Below are 22,069 nucleotides of genomic sequence, written 5' to 3'. Positions count from 1 at the left end.
AGGGAAACTCGTCTCACTTTAGGCCCTGGGCCAGATCTTGAAACTGGGACACCAACATGCATGCCGCTGTCCCCAGATGAAACCCTCATGCTGACCAGATGGACCAATGAGGGGAACAGACTGAGATTTGCGGGGCTGTGTTCCTAAGGGTGAGATGAAAAGGAAAGCCAGAGCACATGAGGGACATATTCCTTTATTATTTTGTGTCACTGGGTTTGGTATGCCATATGGAGCCTCGACCATCAAGCTAACCTTATTTCCTTTTTAGGTTTAGATTCTCAGGGTGACCTGGACGTCACAATCCTCCTGCCTCAACTGCTTGAATGCTTGGGATCACAGGCCTATGCTAGAAAGAATATTTAAAGGTGCCACCGTGTGGCTGTTGACATGGGTAGAGGTGCTTGCTGCCACGCCCGCCACCCAGAGTCTATGTCAGAGGCCCTAAGGAGGCAGCTCCTCCCCTGCCAGCCCCTCCCTGACCAGGTTCCACCGTGTTCCCTTGGCTCCGCACAGGCTGGTGGCCTCACTGGCCTCCTGTGTTTGAGGCACTAGGTTCATGCTGAGCATCATAAAATTTTTCCTCAGAAATTTAAGATTAAATATTAAAGGGCCATTGTGTCCCGGCGCCCAGTTCTAACTGCTCTGTATTCTTGCTAACAGCTGGGGACCCTCAATGGTACATGGGGTGAGCCAGGCAGTCAGTGACCTCACTTCATCCTGGGTCCTTTCACACCTAGGGGCGTGAGGCTAGGACTATGTCACCTACACCCAGGTATTGGAGCCCCGAGCCTCGGGCCCCTCAGACAACGCTGATGGCTATGTCCTTCCGGGACACATGCAGCATGGGAAGTCCTCAGTTTCCACTCAGTGTCCTAAAGGTCAACTCCCCTGTATTGAAGCAGGGTTCCACTGTACAGTCTGAGCTATCCTGGTACTCACTACATAGCCTAGGCTAGCCTCCCATTCACAGAGGGTCCCCTCCTTGAAGCTGAGGGCAGCAGGAGGCTGCTTAGTCCACACAATGGGACGCCACCCCTAAACAATGGGGGACTGCAGCACCCTACAGGCCTGTGTCAGGTACAGGCCTGCCTGGCAGCCCCAGACTCTCACAAGGTATTTGGCCAGAGGTCAGGACCAAGGTCAAAGCTGGGGGGGCCAAGGGATCCCTCTGAAAACCTTTTAGCTTACATAGGTTTCTTTGGCTGCAAGTTATTTTTGTTTCTAATGATTTCTTACTGTGGCTGTGGAAGGTGGCTCAACAGAGCACTGGCTGCTCTTGCAGAGGACCCAGGTTCGACTCCCAGCACCCACAGGTGGCTCACAATCACCTGTGATTCTAGATCCAGGGGACCCGAAACCCCATTCTGGCCTCCGTGGGCACAGAAATGACACAGACACAAAATTCCCCATGAAGGGCTGGGGGCCGTGTGATAGTCGCTCTTGGGGGAGACACATGCCTATGCCTGCTGCTGCTACCATGGAAGGCAGTGGAATCCAGGCTTGAGTCCTGAGCCCAGAGAACCCCAGCTGGGGTGGTGTTTATTGGTTTATTTGCTCCGTCTCTTCCCCTCCTTTTGAATGGAGGTACCTTGGGTGGGTAAGAAACAGTCCCGGGGATGGGGCGCTCACCTGCAGCTCAGAGGGGGAACCACACCTGACTTGCACAAAGCCAGGCCCCCTCCTCCGGGCCCCCAGCATGCCCTGCACCTGGGGAGATGGGTGACAGGCTCAGAGTTCAGCAGTGCTGCAGTGTGAGCTGCAGACAGGGCAACACCAGCATCCCAGACAAGTAGTGGGCAGTGCGCCCAGGCAGGCGGGGGTCACAGCTCTGAGCGTGCTGCCTTGGCTACGATCACAAGCTTGGAGAGCTCAGACTTGAAGGCCCCAGGCCTGTGAGACACTGCAAGACACAAGCACATTTGGGCCCTGACAAGATGCCACCTGAAATGCTGGAACTGGGGCAGTGCCAGCAGAGGGCACGGCAGGGCGGGAGGGGAATGAAAGTGGAAAACTGCAGAGCCAGGCACCGGGACAGGCTTGCCAATGTAGCTACTCTGAAGCCCCACCTAGAACCCCCCAGTGGGGAGCTAGGGGCGTGGCCAAGGAGAACCCCCATAAGTCCCCCAATGAAGCCTGGAATAGGTTCTTTTGAGGACATGGACCCACTTCCCTGGGCTCTGCCAGTGTCTCCCTCACCAGGTCCTCAGAGCCTGACACTCCAGATTGGGGAGCTCTGCTTTCTACAGCAGCTGCCTTGGACCCGCTGCCGCAGAGGCAGACCAGTGCAGGTGAGGATCTAGGATGTCACCAGCTAAACCGACCGGCACAGCTGTGGCACAGGGTCCATGCTGCAAGAGGCTTCTCTTTAGCCCACCACCCATCCTTAGCGTAGTAGTCGCGAGGCCCCCTGCCAGGAGCTGCATGCCTTCCGCCTGCTGGGTCCCATCTTCACCTACCTGCTGTCTTGGCCACTTCAAATTCCTCGTTTTTAAGGGGGACATCACTCTCTCTCTCAAACGCAGCTTTGGACTGAAAGAGAACAGGACACTTCAGTAGACACACAGAAGAGAGGGAAGCCCTCGAGTCCCCTCGGTTTGTCTCCTGAGCTCTGTGGTCTAAAGCCAGGCATTCCCAGCAGGGATCCCAGGAGGGTCAGCTCACAGGAAACAGCCTCAGTGTCACCTGGGCTCCCAGTAACACTCCTGAGGAGGCTGCTACACGGCTCTAGTATGCTGAGCCTGTCACTGGCTGACTTGAGGGACAGGAGAAGACCGAGGCTACCCTGCTCCACCCTGGCTCCTCCCATTTTTCCCCATTTTTCTGGCCTCCTGGGGCAAAGGAGGTCTATGTAGAGGGATGGGCCAGAAGCCCACATTGTAGGCCTTCTGCTGAGGGCCCCAACTCATGTGGGAGCCCTGGGGTCAGTGGGATTGCTGAGTCCCTTGCAGTGAATGGTATCTGGAGACCCCTTCTGTCCTCAGGTCCCCGAGACTGGCACTCACGTAGGCCATGGCATACTCGATCTCAGCACCCCGGACCTCGGCCTTGAACTGTGTGAAGTACAGGTAGGACTTCCCCTGAGGCCTGTGGGGAGACAGTCAACGCTGGTGGAACCCAGTCGAGGCCCCAGAAAGAGCCTGATGACGTGGGACTCCATGGTAGGAATCTCCAGGAAGGTGAAGTCAGAGATGGGAAGGAGCTCTGTGTGTGCCGGGGATGAAGGGGAGGGGACAGCCCCTGGGGTAGGAGAGATGGGGTGTCTGGTAGCCCAAGCTGGCCAAGGCTAGCCTTGAGCTCCTGATCCCCTTGCCTCTGCCTCCCAGAGCTGGTGATTAAGAGAAACAGCAGCTGACTGTACATCACAGAAGGCAGGGCTCTATCCCAATTTTTAAAATTTGCCAAAAAGCACTGTGGTGATTTCCTGCCCTGTGACCTAACTCCCAGCTCCCTGCCCTCCTCCCATCCCCTTCCTGGTGCTGTGGTGTTAATACACACACTGGCAGCTTCCCCAAGGTCACAGGGCCACTCTCCAGTCTGTTCCCTACTTGTCCTGAATCAAATGTGGCGTGCACATGCACAGTGTCTGCAGGACACCCCCCCCAGTCCCGTGCATACACAGTGTCTGCAGGACACCCCCCCAGTCCCGTGCATACACAGTGTCTGCAGGATACCCCCCAGTCCCGTGCATACAGTGTCTGCAGGACACACCCCCCAGCCCCAGCCCCAGCCCCGTGCATACACAGTGTCTGCAGGACACCCCCATCCACCCACACATACGCCAGTGGCTGCGGCTCACCTCCAGATGGTACAAGTGAAGTGCTGACTATCTTCGCTCGTCCCCAGGCTCATCTGCCATTGCTGGGGAGAGAGGATAGGCTTGTTGAGCAAGGACAGGTGGGCCTCTCTGCAAGGCCGCCACACACGCTGCCCTACAGTGGATCAAGACACTGCCTATGTCACTTTTTTCCCATAAAGGACGACATCCTGAGAATGGCTCCCAGCTTAGCAACAGTGAGATCCTGTCTAAAAACTAGATAAGGGTTGGGGCCTGTGGGTCAGTGTCTAGCATGGGGCCCTGGCTCCATCCCCAGAAACAGGGCACAGTGAAGCATGTCTGTCACCCCAGCACCCGAGACAATCAGGAGTTAGCCTTGGCTACATAGGAAGCTAGCCTGGGCTACACGAGACACCCTGTTTCAAAAAACCAAAAACAATACAGGCACAGTGGTGCATTCAGGAGCCAGAGGCAGATAGCTCTGTGAGTTCAAGGCCAGCCTGGGCTACACTGTAAATCCGAGGCCAGCCAGGACTACACTATGAAAGCCTGTTTCAAACAACGACCCATAGCGGCCAGGGCTGAGACGGCTCTGCACCTAAGAGCGCAGGCCACTCTTCCAGAGGACACAGGTTTTGTTGCAGAACCACACGGAGGCTCACAGCCACCTGTAACTCGTTACAGGGGACCTGATGCCTTTTTTTGGTCTCCACACACACCAGGATATGCAGCTGGTGCACAGGCATTCATGCAAGCAAAACACCATACACATAAAACAATTAAAATTAAATCACAACAAAACCCTAGCCAACTAGTTCTCACAGCAAGTATCCCCAGCCCTGGGGCTCCCATTACTGCTCTCCATGGCTTCAAAGAAGAGGTTTTCCAATGCTAAGGCAGGCCATGTTTACATCAATTACAAGGGGACCCTGTGGCCGCTTGGCTACATTCTGCCTGAAAGGTAAGCCGTGAGCCCCAACTGTACTCACGCCAGGGTCAAACTTCTGGCTCTGGGTCAGTCCACAGACACACTAATCCCGAATTGGCAGGCTACTCCAGGGCCTCTGTGCCCAGAAACAGCCCATCCGAGAAATGCCGCTAGGAGGTCCATGCCTTGCTTTTCCATTAGAACAGGGTCTCCTGTAGCCCAGGGTATTTTTAAAAAAATATTCATTTATTTATTTATTTATTATGTATACAATATTCTGTCTGTATGCCTGAAGGCCAGAAGAGGGTGCCAGACCTCCTTACAGAGGGTTGTGAGCCACCATGTGGTTGCTGGGAATTGAACTCAGGACCTTTGGAAGAGCAGGCAATGCTCTTAACAACTGAGCCATCTCTCTAGCCCCCGCCCAGGGTATTCTTGACGGTGACTTTGAATTCCTGATCCTCCTGCCTCAGCGCAGAGTGCTGTCACCCGCCTGCTACTGGCCCCTCTTATATTCATTTAATCTCAGGCACAGCCAACCCCTAAACCCACTGACAAAATAAAGTGGGAATTTTCCTTTCCCAGGACCATTCACGTTAAAACACAATCAGTGAGGCCAGGTCCTCACCACCATGCGTCAGACCCTCTGCCCCATCAGCGACAAGGGAAGCCTGGTGCTCAGCTCCCCCTGACTCCCTCCCGGTCCCAGCAGATCCACTTCCTCACTGAGCGCAGTGTTTCTGAGGTTCCATCTGGCCGTGGCAGGTCAGGCCACGCTCCACTCCGTGTAATGGAAATTGTCACTGTCATTTGTCCCTTGAGCTCCCTGAAGCTGGCTCTGAAGTGGGATCTGCATTTGTTTCCAAGGTCTTGGGGGAGCGCTGGTCCCAGCCTGTAGCCGGCAGCAATGGCTACAGCAGAACAGCCAAGCTGACTGAAGCCTGCTGAGCAGCTAGCCACACAGACGCTGCCCTGAGGACCTGCTGTCCTGGTTCGTTTCATGTCAACTTGACACAAGCTGGAGCTACCAGAGAGAAAGGAGCCTTGACTGAGAAAACGCTTCCAGAAGATCTTGCTGCAGCCAGCCTGTAGGGCGTTTTCTTAATCAGTGACTGACGGGGAGGGTCCAGCCCACTGTGGAGGTGCCATCCCAGGCTGGTGGTACTGGCTTCTATAAGAAAGCAGGCTGAACAAGCCATGGGGAGCAAGCCAGTGAGCAGCACCCTCCACGGCCTCTGCGCCCACTCCGCCTCCGGGTTCCTGCCCTGTGTGACTTCCTTTAATGATGAACGGCAGTGTGGATGTGTAAGCTGAATAAACCCTTTTGTCCCCAACTTGCTTTGGCCATGGTGTTTTTTCACGGCAATAGAAACCCTGACTAGGACACCCAGGTTCAGTCCCCAGCACCCACAGCATAGCTCACAAACACTCGTAACTCCAGCTCTAGGGAATCTCAGTGGGCAACGCACATATGTGTACACATTCACAAACCTTACTATATATACATGTTAAAAACTGTGTTTTTAAATCGTACCTACAGCGGGAAAGAGGCCGGATGCTTGTCGTGGGGCTGCTAGCAGAGCCAGCTGACAGCCATCTTGCACCCACCGCTAGTTTGTTACTGACTGAAGGTCTGTAGAGACAGCTCAGTGGTTAGAGCACTGGCTGCTTTTGTAGAGGAGCTGGGTTCAATTTCCAGCATCCACATGGCAGTGCACAACCCTCCATACCTGGTCCTGGAAGTCAGACACTCCCTTCTGGCCTCTGCTGGGTACCACGAGCACCTGGCTGAAGGTGTAGGCTTTCTGCAGCCTCTCTCTCCTTTACTCTCACTTGCTATATCCATGCTCAATGCACTCCACGCCACAAGCAGGGCTGCTATCCCTGTCCATGCGCAACGTTGCTCACAGGTGCTGGGCTGTGCATGCCCGTCCATCCATGGACACTGAGCCACTTCCACTCACTGGCTGGCCCCATGGAAAGCTCTGCACAGACCACTCATGTGCAAGGTACCGTAGCCACCACTATGTCCCGTAAATGACCGGCTCTGGCTCCCATGGTGCACAGGCATCTAACTGTATGGCGATTGGCCTTAATACTACCTATCCTGCATTCTATGGTAGGGGGATGGTCTTGCTGGGAGTTTGCCCCCTTGCCAGCTCACAGGCTGACCTGAGGACTGTCCCAGGCTGACCGCTCAGGCAAGCCTCCTAAGGCACATACCATCTTGAAATAACAAAGATCCCACTGCCCACGGGTAGTGACACTGTCATCTAGCACTCAGGACGCTGAGGCAGGTGGAGCAGGGATACATGATAAGATTCTGTCAAAAAGCACCAACAAATTTGACAAAAACAAATTGACAAATAAAAACCACAGTGCTCACTGATCACACAGGGATCAATAGAACTACAGTGTTCAGTGATCACGCAGGGATCAATAGAACCACAGTGTTCACCGATCACACACGAATCAACATCAATAGAACCACAGTGCTCACTGATCACACACGAATCAATAGAACCACAGTGCTCACCGATCACACACGGATCAATATCAATAGAACCACAGTGTTCACTGATCACACACAGATCAATAGAACCACAGTACTCACCAATCACACACGGGTCAATAGAACCACAGTGCTCACCGATCACACACGGATCAATAGAACCACAGTGCTCACTGATCACACACAGATCAATAGAACCACAGTGCTCACCGATCACACACAGATCAATAGAACCACAGTGCTCACTGATCACACACGGATCAATAGTCAGGGACTGGCACTGTAGGTCACTGGCTCCATGAGGCAAAAGCCAAGGCAGCCCGGGGTCCTTTCAGGCTCTTGTGACTGAGAATCCAGTGCTTTCCGCTACAACACTGAGCTACTGCTGTCCTTGCTGCAGTGAGAGGGAGGCAGCTCCAGTGCAGCCAGGAGCACCACAGGCTTCCCCCACCCTCCTGCAGGGACTGGGACAGGATGCCCTGACTGCTCCTTCACGTAGGTCACAAGGGGTCATCCCGGACTCTGAACCACAAATGACGGACTGACAAGCTACCTCTTTTCTGGAGTGAGGAAGAGTCTCACAGGAATGGCAGCTCAAGGTTGTCAGTCAACTCCTGAGAGATGGGAGGCAGGGGAGTGCCCAAAGACTGAGGTCAGCCTGGAAAACATGGAAGGCTGGCTCATCTAGGCTGCACTGTGATCCTGCCTATGCACAACATGGGGCTGGGAGGTGGCTCCGAGGCTAAGAGGACTGGCTGCTTTGCCAACACGCCATGGCGGCGCACAGCTGTTTGTACCTTCAGGTCCAGGAGCCATGTCTCCCTCTTGTGGTCTCCATGGGCACCAAGCACCATGCAGGCACAACACCCATACATACTAAAAAAATAATAAATCTTTTCCAAAATTCAAAAAGAATGCTGGGCGGTGGTGGCGCACACCTTTAATCCCAGCACTCAGGAGGCAGAGGCAGGCGGATCTCTGAGTTCAAAGCCAGCCTAGTCTACAGAGAGAGTTCTAGGACGGGGCCCCAAAGCTACAGAGAAACCCTGTTTTGGGGGGAAAAATTCAAAAAGAAAGAAAATGCACTGAACCTGCACTGTATCTGTGCTGATTGCCAAGAACACGCCCACACGTGAAAGAGGCCACGTCCCGATACCAGCTGCCTGAGACCCCGAGTGACTCACCTCATTGGTCCCTCCTTGGGAAGCGTATGTGAACGTACATGTAAACTTGCCCTGGAAAAGAGAAAGAGAAGGAGGCTGAAGAGCCAGTGTCTCACTGCACAGAATCAAGACCCCAGCATGCTGGGCGTGGGGCTTGCATGCCCATCACCTCAGCGAAGGTGAAACCAAACAGGAGTCACGTTGACCGAACTGTTAATAAGCCTCCATGCCTTACAGGCATAAATCTCTGTTTCCTAAGCCAAATGTATCCTGGGAAACACGCTTTTCAACCTATGCTGAACTTCTGACCTCCTCTGCCTTGCTGAACTCCTGAACGCCTGTGACAACTCTCTTTCCACACAGTGTGTTCTCACATTGGTCTACCTCGATCCCCGAGTGCCCCATTATCTCAACAGCTGTTTTCTATAAATCCTAATGCTTCTCTATAAAAAAAAGGACCTCAAAAGCCAGCGAGGGGGAGGCAGTTGCTGACCAGTCAGTCCCTTGTGCACTTTTAAATATAGCTTGCTTTAATCAGATGGCTGTCAGAATGCTCCCTCTCCGGGTTTAACAGCAACCAAGGAAGCCAAGGCAGGAGAACTGCAAGATGAAGGCCGGTCTTGGTGACCGAAGGTAAAACAGTAGAAAGAGGCCTTGAACGTACATCTGCAGTAGAGCTCTGGCTGGAGCTGGGGTAGAACCCTAGCCTGTGTGAGACCCTAGGTTCCATCTCAGTAGCATAGAAAAGGAAAAGAACTTTGCATAATCCTTGGGGGGCTGGGTGGGATGGGAGTGTTTCCTGGGAAGGTCACGTGGCCTACAGCAGTCACCGTTTAGAATACTGGTCTTGGATTCAGTACCTGGGAGTGCCTGACACACGGGAGCCTTTGTTACTTCCTTCCTGCAACACAATCCTGCCAGGAAGCTCTGGGCTACAAGAGTGTTCTCAAGTCGGGCTGTGGTAGCCCACGCCTTTAACCCCAGCACTCGAGAGGCAGAGGCAGGCAGATCTCTGTGAGTTAGAGGGCAGCCTGGTCTACAAGAGCTAGTTCCAGGACAGGCTTCAAAGCTACAGAGAAACCCTGTCTCAAAAAACAAAAAACAAACAAGCAAAAGCAAAAAATAAGAATGTTCTCAGGAAATGGTCAAAAGGGACAGGGACACAGCTGTCACAGGGAAATCGGAGTGGCCGGACCCGTGTAAGGCCTGGGGTGTTTCCTTTCTGGTCCTAGCTCACGAGCAACCCTCTCGGGACCTGCATAGCGAAGTGAAGTCTCTTGAGACCCACGGCTCTCAGCACCCAGAATTCCGTTTTCCAGAATGTGCTGGACGAGGGGAGGGTGCCGTGAAGGTAGGAAGTGCTTGACAGGCGGCGACGGAGGCAGCCACGCCCCTCTGAGTAGCCGGTCTCCGGGTAACCCCGCCCCTGCCATTCCGACGGGCGCCGGGACGAACCGGTACTGGCTCCGTCCAATCCCGGCAGTGCCCGGTCGGCGATGCCCCCGAGGGAGGCTCGGCACTCACCCCGGGCCCTACGTCCTGGGAGAAGGAATGGACGACGCCTCCGGGCCTCACGTCAAACGGCACGGTGGTGGGCTCGGACACGGCGCCCGCCAACGCCAGTGCCGCGGTCACCAGGAGCAGCGCGGTCCAGACGGCTCCGCTGGGCGCCACCATCTTGGTTCCGGGCCACTGCGCAGGCGCCCGCCGACGGGGCGCGGCGAGGGACACGTGGAGCGTTCTGCGCCGGACGCGTTGTCGCGATTCATTGACGCACACGTCGCAGCTTTGGCCGCCGGGTCACAACTCGGCACGTGATGCCAGACGGCGCCTCTGATTGGCGGCCTCGGATGAATGGAGAAAATTCGTGTCGGTGCTGCAGGGGTAACATCTGCCTTTTTCCGGCTCAAGTTCGGGTTCCCCATATAAAAATGCCTGACGTCATTGTAATTAGGGTGCAAAAGCTATTCCGGTATTTTTACATTTATATCTTATTTAAATGGACTCGAGGTCTCCACCTTTCAGGCCGCATGGGGTTTGTGTTTTATTTCGTTAGAGTATCTTTAATAGTTTCAATTTTTAATTAACTTGTTGATTATTTTTCGTTTTGTAACTTATTTTACTTCAGTTTATAGTTTAAGTTTAATTTAATTTTTTTTTCAAGACAGGGTTTCTCTGTAGCTTTGGAGCCTGTAATGGAACTTGCTATATAGACCAGGATGGTTTTGAACTCACAGAGATCCTCCTGCCTCTGCCTCCCGAGTGTGCGCCACCACCACCTGCTTAAAAATATTTTGTTGTGGGGTCTGGAGAGATGACTCAACAATTAAAGGCACTGGCTGGTCTTGCAGAGGACCCAGGTTTGAGTCCCAGAACCCACATGTCGGTTTGAAAGACCCTACAGACCCCCTCCTCAAAACCCGCAGCTAGCATGCTCCAGGGGGAATGTCCTGTTTGCTTTTAAAAAAAAAAACTCTCCAGATCAGCAGCCAGCCTGCTCCCGTAAGAACATCCCATGTGCCTGAGAGAGCAGGAGATAGAGATAGAAAGACTGCAAGGCAAGATGTCAATAAGATAGGATATCAACAAAGCAGGTTAGCTATAAGATAGGAACGGGATGACTGTTACCAGGCATCCATGCTGAGAGAGGAAACCATTCATGCCCCCGCCTCATTCCGGTCAACCGATAACCACGCTTTTGCTTCTGTAAACTTGCTTTTTGCTGACACCCTTGCTGAGAGAGGAAACCATTCATGCCCCTGCCTCATTCCGGTCGACCGATAACCACGCTTTTGCTTCTGTAAACTTGCTTTTTGCTCTTCCCTATAAAAAGACCTCCTCCCAGTCTGCAGGCACGCAAGTCCCCCGAAAGACTTGCTGCCCGCAGGTACCTGTGTTTACTCAATAAACCTCTTGCTAATTGCATCCTGTGGCCTGGTCTCGGAGTGTCCTGGTTCTGGGGTCTTCATCAGAGAGGAAAGGTCCTCTCTGAGGGTCTTTCAGGTTTATAATCTAACTCCATATCCAGGGGATCCAACGTCCTCTTCTGGCCTCTGGAGGCACCAGGCACGCATGTGGTGCACAGAACAGGTGGAACATACACTCACACATATAGAGTAAAATAAATGTGTTTATTCTATTTTTCCGGTGGCTCGTATTATGTCAGGATGGCCTTGGACTCCTGATTCTTCTGCCTGCCCCTCTCCAGTGCTGGGATGACAGCTGGGATGGAAACCAGGGCTTTTGTGTGCTAAGTGATTGCCCTGACCCCTGCGCCCCGGCACCAGTTTTATGTGGTCTATGGCTGAAGAGCAGGCTCTGTGGCCTCAAGTGGCTGTTCACTTACAGGATCCTGCAGGTGTTATCAGGACAGAAGGAGGCTGTCCCAGCGCAGGGGACAGAGGACTCCTCCACTTTCGCAGCTTCCTGTGTGTGTCACAGGTGTTGCTTAGCTCTCCTGGGGCTAGAATATGGGGCCTTCAGCAAGCCTGGCCAGCCCTGTGCTGCCGAGCAATATTCCCAGCTTTCTGATGGTTAAAAATGAGACTTAGTCGGTCGGCGAAATGGATGAGTAACGGGGAAGGGGCTTGCTGCCAAGACTGCTGACTGGTGCTTCAGGCCCTGGGGAACTAGACGGTGACAGAAGTGACTCCTGCAAGTTCTCCTGACTGCATGTGAGCTGGGCAAGCAGCCGTGCGCAACAGTGCACAACAGGAAATAAATGCGTAGCATACAAAACTAGCCTCCAGTACTTCTGAGGATGCTGCCTGCTCCTGCCCCACGCTCACTCCCCATCCCTTCCTTCTCTCACTACTGGCTTTCCTTTTACATTTATGGATTCAATGTCTGAAGGCAGAGGGCAGCTCCCAGGTCGGTTCTCCCTCCCACGCGGGTGGCGGGACTTAGCAGCAAGTGCCTTAATCTGCTGAGCCGTCTCGTGAACCCCTTTGTTCCCCACACTCCTTTCAAATGAAAGGGAAGGGAGGGGGCTGTTTCACTGGGTACACAGTCCACATGTGTACTTCAAGGGTGGGGCCAGAACCTGGCAGAAGCCACTAGCTGACTAAGAACTCAGAGATCCGCCTGCCTGTGCCTTTGAGCCCTAGGATAGCCACCATGACCAGCCTTTGATAATTTCATTGCTGTGGAGGCTGGAGATGGCTCAGCAGTTAGGAGCAGGCACTGCTCTTCCCGAGGACTCGGATTTAATTCCACACACCCTCGTCATGGGCTCACACCCAAGTCCTCTGGCTTCTGGAGACGTCCATTCATGTGCATATACCCACTGACACAAACACATGCATACCCATGCACATACTCACATAATTAAAAATAATACATCTTTAAGGAATAATTTTAATAATTAAAAAATGTTTTTGAGACAGGGTCTCAAGTATCCAAGAATGCCCTTGAACTAACTCCTAATCCTATGGCCTCCACCTCCCGAGGGCTGGGATGGGGTGTCCTATGCACCCCAGCGACCCCGTACCCGCCTCCCAGTTCAGCACCCACACCGCACAGAGCCCCCTGCAATCCTTCAGTCCCTGAAGCCAGCACAGCTGGAGAAGGAGCCACACACAGCACAATTTCCATCTGGAATCGTTTAATGAGTCTACATACCACATAATTATAAAAGAATAAGAATTGACAAAAATATTTTCTTTCCATAATATGTAGAGGTGGTTTCTGGGTTTTTTTTTTGTTTTTTTTTTTTTAACTTTTTACTTTATGCCCGAACTCTGGTGGGAGGGGGCTGGGAAGGGCTACACCCCTGAGGTCAGGATGGGTCCTACTCCCGACCCTGGCACCCCTGGGTGGTGCTGGAGAAGTCGGGCAGAGATGACAAGCAGGGCAAAAGGGGCCCCGACAAGGGCTTGGCAGCTCCACAAAGCCTGGGAATTGGGAGGGCGCGTTGGGTCCCAGCGGCCCAGTGCCGTACCTCCAATTTTATATTTCGGTACCGCTTGCTTCCTGTCTTTTAAATAATTATTTAAAATGCTCCCCAAACACACACGACTCTGCGGGGGGGGGGTGAGGGGGCAGCACATGCTTCTGTGCTGGGGTGGTGCTACAGGTTTGGGACCCTGACAGCGCCTGTGGCTGTGGGCCCGGTGATGGTCTCCTCCTAACCAGCCCAAGGAGGGCCGCATGGGGGCCACCACCTCTGTCCTGGCCCCCAGGCAGCAGCAAGCAAACAAATCGAAAGCTTCAAAAACTAAAAGATTTAAAAAAATGCAAGAAAAGCAGCGGCGGCATCAGGGCAGAGGTCGGAGGTCAGAGGTGCTCCTGCAGGAAGTGCAGCAATGTCACCTCATAGTGCTCCCCAGACTCGGGGCAGCGGATGCTGTGTCTCTCGTTGGGGTAGATCTGTGGAAGAGAAAGAGGAAGAGGCAGGGCTGCAGACAGGCTCAACTGGGGCCCCTGCTCTGCACCACACAAGGCAGAGTCTCCTTATCCAGGCTCTGGGGGTCCCTTCCCCAGACCCACAGCTGCCTCCTCTCCTTTCCTGTGCCTTCTATAACCCATGCCCCACAGTCTGACGGGATATCCTCCAGGCAGGGCCCCCACTGAGGTCCACTGTCCCCTCACTGCTGAAGCCCCGCCTCTGCCCTACCCCTCAAGCCAAGGCTCTGCCCACCCTCACTTCCAAGGCTGAGTGACCCAGGGTCTCAGGCTCCCTGGGCCTCAGTCCTCACCAACTCCTGCACCTTTAGATGTCCCCTCCCTCAGGGAAGTCCTCTGGGGTTTCTAATCATTGTGGGGGCACCCCCAAGCCTGTAGATAGACTCATCAAAGCAGGACCTGGGATGTGGAGGATGAAGCCTGGGCCGCCGTCCCCAGAACCACTCACCTGGAGCTGGTACGGCTTCCCTGCCCGGATCAGCTGGGACACGAGGAAGTTTGTGTGGAAAAAGTGGACATTTTCATCCAGGAAGCCATGTAGGATGAGCAGGCGGTTAGGTCTGGAGGAGAGGGGAGGGAGTGAGGCCTCTGGGGGACAGAGGGCGGTACCCCTGGGCTCACAGTCTCTTCCCGGCCCCATGCCCAGGCATTCTGCTGTGGTAGGACGTTCTGGAAGCACATTACCACTATGCCCCACCAGCACTGACCATTGCATTATGCCCTGGCCAGCAGCCACCTGTGCCTCCTCAGAATATCAAAAGTGGTGGGTGTGACCAAGAAGGTGAATTTTCTCTTTTATATCAGATTTATTTATTTTAGGCATAGGGTCTCATGTAGCCCAGGCTGGCCCTGAACTGTCCATGTAGCTAAGGATGACACTGAACTTCTGATTCTCCTGCCTCCACTTCCTGCGTGCTGGGATGACAGGCATGAGCTGCCATGTCTGGGATCTGTGGTGCTGGGCTGGGCCCAGGGCCTCCTGCATGCTGGCCACAGGCTCTACCACAGGGCTCAGGGCCTCCTGCATGCTGGCCACAGGCTCTACCACAGGGCCCAGGCTCAGCTATTTTCTTTTTTTTTTTTTTTTAAATTATAGATGGTTGTGAGCCACCATGTGGTTGCTGGGAATTGAACCCAGGACCTCTGGAAGAGCAGTCAGCGCTCTTAACCCCTGAGCCAACTCTCCAGCCCCTATACACTAACTTTTTGCAGCACTAATGGTTCCTATGAATGACAGAGCAATGTCTGGAGTCATTGTGGCTTTGTAAGTTGTACGCCCATCGGACCACTAGCTCTAGAACATTCCGTCCTGCCATCCCAGCAGCAGTGAGGTCTCGGCCTCCACAGAGCAGTGAGCGGGACTGACTGCAGGAGCCCTGCAGTGGTGCAGACAATGGTAGGCATTCCCGAGGCAGAGATGCCAAAGCCACACTGCACTGTGACCAGCGGCTGCCCCTCTGCTGTGACCACTGTCACCTGTGAAGTGAGTGTGTGTGGACAGTGCCCATGTCCATGCAGCCCGAGGAGCTCAGGTCCAGACGGGCTGTACAAGGCTGGACGTGAGCTCACAGGGCTACTGGAACTGTGTAGGCAAGTGCTTCAGGAAAGCAGGGTACCACGGCCTGTGTGGCCCTCGTCCCCACCATCCCGCACCTCCAGGCCAGCTGGCAGGAGGTACCAGGAGACACAGGCAGAGAGGATGAGAGCCCGGAAGCTGCAGGGAAGAGCACTGGGGAGCGCATGGTAAGCGCGTGGGTGGCTTACTCATTGGGCAGCTTCTCCACATGCAGGGCCACCGACCCTGCCTCATAGCCTTGCTGGTTGTTCTCGGGGACATCCATGTACCGTTCTGTGTACCCTGTGTCATAGGCCATCCACACAGTGACGGGAGCACCCGCAATGGCTACCTGGAAGACACAAGGGATGGATCAGGCAGGGAGAGAGAAGGAGAAAGGTGTCGGATCTGGGGCCTAGCCTTGGCTGGAACTGCGGGCCTCAGCAGAGGGTTAGGCAGCTCATGCATGAGGGTGGTGGCTTGCAGGGGGCCCTCAGATGTGTTCCCATGGGCCTTGAGCTGCACTCCACGCAGGGTGTGGAGGGAGGGCCCGTCCCACCTTCCTGCCTCCTCCGCCTCCTCATGGCCGCCGCCCCGCAGTGCCCTGCCAGTCCCGGGGGCCTGCGCCCCCCTGCTGCTCCTCACAGCATGCCCCACCTCTGCCCCTCCGAGGCGGGGTCCCGGGCTTGGCCTCCCACATAGAGCTGCTGGCGGATGCCATCCTGGGGTCGGTGGTGGCAGGCAATGAGGAGGGGGACTCGGCCTCGTGGGGTGGCTGCGGGGAGAGATAGCCAGGTGGCAAGGCCCCTGCCAAAGTGCTTGCTCCAGGCTGGGGCTCCTGGTGGGGACATGGGATCAAGGGCAGATGGGCATCGGGCCGCAGGGGGCTAGACAGGAGTGAGACCCACCTTGAACACGTGTGGTTTGTGGATGAGCCCCATGAGTGAGAGGAAACCACCGTAGGACCAGCCGTGGATGGCGACACGACTGAGGTCGATGAAGCCATACTTCTCGGCCACGTACTGCAAGCCTTCCACCTGGTCCTCAATCTCCACCTGGCCCTGTGGAAACCCAGCACTCTGTGACTTCCCCCAGATAGTGACCAGGATCCCACACCCCGTCACCTTGTTGCTAGCAAGAAGCCTCTCTTCTTAGACTCAAAGTAATACTCGAAGTACTACGGCCCAGGAAGGCCCTGCTGAAGCTGCTCTCTTGTTTGCAGGGACAATACCATCAGCAGCAGCACCAACCCCATCACCCCCACCATCATCATGACCACCATCAACACCAACCCCACCACTGCCAACGTCACCGGCACCATCCCCGCCACTGCCAAAGTCGCCGGCACCATCCCTGTCACTGCCAAAGTCGCCGGCACCATCCCCGCCACTGCCAAAGTCGCCGGCACCATCCCCGCCACTGCCAAAGTCGCCGGCACCATCCCCGCCACTGCCAAAGTCGCCGGCACCATCCCCGCCACTGCCAACGTCACCGGCACCATCCCCGCCACTGCCAAAGTCGCAGGCACCATCCCCGCCACTGCCAACGTCATTGCACTCAACACCAATGTCCTCACCACCCTTTAAGCTCCCTTCTGCCACGCCCATCAGACCCACCCAAGAAGCTCCACAGCATCCAGCTGTGTCTGGGCCACTATCCTCCCCCAGCCGCATGCTCGGGCCTGAGAGGAGTGGAGAACACGCATGTTTCTGGGACCCAGTTGCTCCCAAGAGCCACACTGCAGGAGCAGGACTCACCATCTGGTTTTTCAGGGCCCCCTCAAATCTCAGGCCCCGTTGACAGGAACCCCGGCCATCGATCACCACCACAGCGTAGCCCAGGGACGCCAGCGTGTTCAGCCGCAGGTACTTGATGCCCTTGAAGGAGTTGTTCACCAGCTGCACCTGCAGGGAAGCCGGGTGGTGAGAGCTGTAGGGGCGGCAGGGGGCGGGGCCTGGGCCAGGGTGCACTCACCTGTGGGCCCCCATAGACGAAGAGCACAGTGGGGTGCTTCCTTCCCGGCTGCAGGGTGTGTGGCTTGTAGATCATGCCGTAGAGCTGCACATCAGCACGGGTGTGGAAGTGGAAGATCTCAGGGGGCACGTAGTCCGGGGGGCAGTCTGCAGTGACAAAGGTACTGAGAGTGGCCAGCAGGGCCATGCCCACCACAAGCCCAGGCCTGTGGACCTCATCTGCCTCCACTGCTTCTGCCTGGAAGATGATCTTGGGGGAGCTGTGGAGGAACTCCATGGGGGACATGCAATCCCCTTGGCATGGCCACCCCGCCGGGTTCCTCCACCAGCCTAGCCACCGTGGGAAGAGCGACTAAGCTGGTCTCAGAGTGGCACAGTCATCCCAACCGTGGCTACGTTTGGGTTCCCCGAGGACTGGCACACAGTCACATAGGTCAGCTGCTATGGTGGGCTAAGGCCTTGCTTTCCTGGGGCACCATTTCTATGTGCCCCAGGCTGGCCTAGACCAGATACAGTGATCTTGCGTCTGCCTCCTGAGTGGGGGGATGACAGTGTGCACTACCACACTTGGGTTCTGGAGATGGAACCAGGGTTCCAGGGATGCTGGCAGCCTGCCATCAAGCCCTGGCCACTACTGGAGGTCTCTGCAAGGCACACCTTGGGACAGTGGCCTGGCAAGCACTCCAAATCTCGTGTGGGTAGAGTCATGGTGGACCTCAGCCTCTAAGGCGGTCTCTCAGAACTATCTTTTTCTGAGGCCCCTCTGCTGGCTGACCTTGAGCTCCCTGCCACAGCGGTTGCCCCAGGGTGTCAGGGTGGCTGCCAGGGACTGCTGGGAGAGTGAACGATCTCCACCTCTGTGCCCATCACCGGGAGCCCTGGCTGGTGGGGCTTCCTGAGGCCATACTACTCACTGGCTGACTCCATCATGCTGGCCCAGAAGCGTGGCTGCTTGTGCAGCGGGTCGTCGTCAGGGCCGCTCAGCTTGTACACGTGCACACAGGGCGGCGTGCTCACGCTGCTGTAGTGACTCACAAACATGTCGAAGTTCTGCTGGAGGCAGGGTGGCGCTCAGTGCACAGGAGCAGCCTCTGCCTTTCCCCAGGAACCCTGCACAACCCACCCACCCGCAGGTCACTGCCACCACCCTTTGCAGATGAGAAAACAGCCGGTCAGGGACTGTCCCAGTTCATGGACTCAAGCCTCATCCTTGATGGTTTCTAGAATGTTCTGAGAGGCTAAGGGCTGTGGACTGGATTAGAGGGAGGCCAGGGTGGGCAGGGGTGTGGCATGCCTACCTGACTCATGGAACAGCTGTGGGAGAAGCCAGGTGTGGTGAGCCGCACGATCTCGCCAGCGGACTCGTAGCTGACCACGTAGAGGTGGTGCTCCAGGGGCGTGTCCTTGGTGCCTTGGAAGTACACCAGCTTCGTCTGTTCATTGACCCAGATCTGCAGACAATGGGGGCTTCTGTGAACAGCCGTGTCTGGCTACACTTCCTGCCCTAGACTCAGCCCCAGGGACCACAGTCAGGGACACCCTGGTGCCCCAGCCAGCAGCAGCCAGACACAACTGAGGGCAGAGTGTGAGGGACAGACAGGCTGCTGTGGGGCCGAGAGCTCCCCCAGCACACACAGGTCCCGACTCCACGTGCTGCACGACATAAGCTGGGCTTGATGGAACAGGCGCCACCCAATACTTGGGCTTAGTCAGTTAATGGCCACCTGGGCTACGAGAGACCTTTTCTCGAAAAATAAAAAGATGTCTGTTTGTTTGATTTTGAGGCCGACCCTGAGTGTCAGGACGACAGGCCCTCAGATAACACTCTCCTCGGACCCTGAGTGTCAGGGCGACAGGCCCTCAGGTAACACTCTCCTCGGACCCTGAGTGTCAGGACGACAGGCCCTCAGGTAACACTCTCCTCGGACCCTGAGGACGACAGGCCCTCAGGTAACACTCTCCTCGGACCCTGAGTGTCAGGACGACAGGCCCTCAGATAACACTCTCCTCGGACCCTGAGTGTCAGGACGACAGGCCCTCAGATGACACTCTCCTCGGACTCTGGAAATGTTTTGTTTGATTTTGAGGCCGACCCTGAGTGTCAGGACGACAGGCCCTCAGGTAACACTCTCCTCGGACTCTGGAAATGTTTTGCCCTCGTGTTTCCCTTAATTCCAGAGTCCTCAGTTCAAAGCCACATAGAGAAGTCCTGTCTGTGGCAACACAGGTGGGGACGTGCTCACACCAGGATGGGCACTCAGGGCTGAGCAGAGCTCAGTGGAAACTTGCCTAACTCATGAGGACTCTGGTGCTATGCACAGCACCGCCAAACTAAAGAATGAATACAAATCAGAAATACATGAAGCAAATTTAAAATTCTTAAATCTGGTTCTGTGCTTGGGGGACCCTGAGTAGCTTGTCTGGACATGTGCAGCCACCATAACTAGGGAGCTCCCCGTAAGGAGTGGGAGGAGGCTGGCTGGCCCTTAGCACCCAATCCAGAACTGCTGTCCTGGGCAGCCCTGGGATAGGCCAGGTTTCCCTACACGGAACTTCCACTGAGAATATTGGTGTCCTGGGGCCTCTGGTGGGGGCGGGGGAGGGGCAGAGCCAGCCTCAGGAGGGCCCGGAGAAAGGTACCTTGGAGCCATGTCTTGACAAAACCTCCCACTCGCCACTGGTCAGCGCGACCTCCTCCTTGACGGGGCACTTGAACTCGTCTGTGGGAAGGGGAGCAGAGAGGTGAGGGGGCGAGGGACGTGGATGGGACCCGGCAGCTCTGCAAGGGAAGGACAGTCTCAGCCAGTGCCCAGCATGGCATAAGGGGCCCGTGCTCCCAGAGGACAGCCAGGAGCCTCCCTAATCTACAGCAGGCGTGGCATATGATCAGTGGCCATGACCTCCTAGATGATGCTGGGCCACCAGAACCAGAACCAGAACCAGACCCAAAACCATGCTTCCGTCAGGCAACCAAGCATGGCGGCACACACCTTTAATCCCAGTGCTCCAGAGGCAGACATGGTCTGGGACAGCTGTAGGGGGACAGCTGGCTTCCTGTTCTATCTTCCTAGTCGAAGGCCTCCAGGAGAGCTACCATTGCCCAGGCTAGCCCTCACATGCCCCCGCCCATACACAGAGCGCCTTGGATTTGAGGCTGTGCATCTACATCTCGACACCAGAGGGTTCATCGGTCACGTCACCTAGACATCCCCTCACTCCTGGGGTGTCCTCCAAAGCCACCCTCTTCCCCATGCCAGCCTCCTCATCCTCCACAGCCCTTCTTCATGTTTGACTTTTGCTCCAGGTGTGCAGGTCTACTCCTGTGCACCGCGTGTGTGCACAGTGTCTGCTTGTGAAGGCCAGTAGAAGGCACAGGACCCGGGGAACTGAAGAGGCAGTTCTGAGCTGTGTGGGCACTAGGAACCGAACCCAGGTCCTATGCAAGGGCAGTACCCCCATTTTAGACAGGGCCTCACATAGCCCAGGCTGGCTTCAAGCTCACTAGGTAGCCAAGGATGACTCTGAAGTCCAGATTCTTCTGCCTCCACCTGACATTCCACCACACACAATTTCTGTGGTGCTGGGGATGGAACCCATGGCTTCCTGTGTGTCAGGTGGACACTGTATCAACACTGTACCAGGCTAGCCCTTCTGGATCTCTCGCCTGCTCAGACACTCAGCAGCCACCACATCATGCCAAGAAGTACACACTGGGGCCCGGCACTCTGCACTCGGTCTCGGGCTGGGCAACCATGAAACTGGAGGGAAGTTTCTAGGCAAAGCCCCAAGTGCAGTAGTGGTGTCCCAGCAGGGGCAGATAAGTTGACGACATTCCTGTGACAGAGGTCACTGCCAGGAGGGACACAGACAGCAGCTGGACATGACGCCTGGGCTCCCTGTGGCTCCTGGCCCTCAGAGACACCAGCTCATTCGCTCTCTGTCCCTTGAGGCCATGGCTGCCACAGCCTGCTGCGAGCGCTACCTCTGAACTGTGGCACTCCCTGAAGATGACCTGTCTTCAGGGAGATTTGAGCGACGACTGAGGACATATGTAGCTGTCACAGCTGGGGGAGCTGCTGGCATGGAGTAGGTAAAAATGGGGATACTGCTCCCTGAATGTCGCCAGCGGAAGCTGGGCCTGCACCCTGAGCTGAGGCCATGGCCTGTGCAAAGGCCCTGAGGTAGAAGACACAGCTCACTGCACAGACTGTGACCTGTCCTGATGGCCCAAGGCACCCTCTCAAGAACGGCCCGGAAGGGCCCCCAACCCCTGGGGTTCACCGGCCATAGCCCCAGGAGCCATGAGTTTCTTCTAGAAGCATAGTCTATTCAGACTTAGTGCCTCAAGTCACTGCCTCCAAAACACACCGTGAGCTCCTCTCTCTTGATGGGTCCTGGAGTCTCTCTGGCCCTGACTGGACCCCACGTCATGCTGGGCACCGTGTGCCCATCCCGTAGGGGAGAGCATCACCAAGGACCACATCTCCGTCAGGAATATGACTTTTTCCGATTTGCTCTTCTCACCCCTGGCCCTGAGCCCCACAGAAACCCAGTCACAACAATGTTAGAAAAAGCCGCTTCCTGCTTTCTTCAGGGTCACAGCCCACTAGTGCCCCCACCTCCTCCTCTAGGCGCCTCAACACTGTGGGCTCTGTCCTGCACACAGCCTTTCCCTCCAGCCGCATCCCCTGCCCCAGGCCTTTGCACAGCTGCATTCTCTGCCTTAAGCCTTCACTGTGAACTCACCACATGCATCCTAG

The 22,069-nt window shown here is 55.6% G+C and overlaps 2 protein-coding genes across 4 annotated transcripts in view; both read right to left on the bottom strand.

Moving 5' to 3' along the window:
- Nucleotides 1-175: 175 nt before the first annotated feature.
- On the bottom strand, nucleotides 176-10,090 carry Mydgf (myeloid derived growth factor). The gene is made up of 6 exons (XM_075942637.1): nucleotides 9,903-10,090; nucleotides 8,400-8,450; nucleotides 3,797-3,858; nucleotides 3,003-3,084; nucleotides 2,457-2,529; nucleotides 176-1,900 (listed from the first exon to the last, which is right to left on the bottom strand). Exons 1-6 carry the CDS (start codon nucleotides 10,053-10,055, stop codon nucleotides 1,821-1,823), a joined length of 501 nt encoding a protein of 166 aa, XP_075798752.1. The 5' UTR covers nucleotides 10,056-10,090; the 3' UTR covers nucleotides 176-1,820.
- Nucleotides 10,091-13,068: 2,978 nt separating this feature from the next.
- The window catches only part of Dpp9 (dipeptidyl peptidase 9), a 30,760-nt gene continuing 21,759 nt past the window's right edge, over nucleotides 13,069-22,069 (bottom strand). For 2 of the 3 annotated variants that reach the window (XM_075942636.1, XM_075942635.1), the window contains exons 13-21: nucleotides 19,950-20,029; nucleotides 18,608-18,760; nucleotides 18,224-18,359; nucleotides 17,311-17,456; nucleotides 17,094-17,240; nucleotides 16,245-16,397; nucleotides 15,546-15,688; nucleotides 14,230-14,341; nucleotides 13,069-13,745 (exon numbers count right to left, since the gene is read on the bottom strand). In XM_075942636.1, coding sequence (XP_075798751.1) covers nucleotides 13,653-13,745; nucleotides 14,230-14,341; nucleotides 15,546-15,688; nucleotides 16,245-16,397; nucleotides 17,094-17,240; nucleotides 17,311-17,456; nucleotides 18,224-18,359; nucleotides 18,608-18,760; nucleotides 19,950-20,029 — 1,163 coding nt within the window. In that variant the 3' untranslated portion in view covers nucleotides 13,069-13,652. Of the gene's footprint in view, nucleotides 13,746-14,229; nucleotides 14,342-15,545; nucleotides 15,689-15,993; nucleotides 16,112-16,244; nucleotides 16,398-17,093; nucleotides 17,241-17,310; nucleotides 17,457-18,223; nucleotides 18,360-18,607; nucleotides 18,761-19,949; nucleotides 20,030-22,069 lie in introns of all 3 variants that reach the window. The other variant, XR_012907215.1, reaches the window with a different exon arrangement.

The sequence above is a fragment of the Microtus pennsylvanicus genome, chromosome 12, assembly GCF_037038515.1.
Source record: "Microtus pennsylvanicus isolate mMicPen1 chromosome 12, mMicPen1.hap1, whole genome shotgun sequence".
Lineage (NCBI taxonomy): Eukaryota > Metazoa > Chordata > Mammalia > Rodentia > Cricetidae > Microtus > Microtus pennsylvanicus.
Note: the sequence above shows the minus strand (reverse complement) of the source record. Positions and strands in the feature narration are given on the sequence as shown.

Coding starts and splice junctions, on each gene's coding strand:
- Mydgf (XM_075942637.1), bottom strand. CDS start 10,055: ATGGTGGCGCCCAGCGGAGCCGTCTGGACCGCGCTGCTCCTGGTGACC. Junction 8,451..9,902: donor CCCAGGACGTAGGGCCCGGG/GTGAGTGCCGAG, acceptor TCTCTTTTCCAG/GGCAAGTTTACATGTACGTT. Junction 2,530..3,002: donor TCGAGTATGCCATGGCCTAC/GTGAGTGCCAGT, acceptor GTTCTCTTTCAG/TCCAAAGCTGCGTTTGAGAG.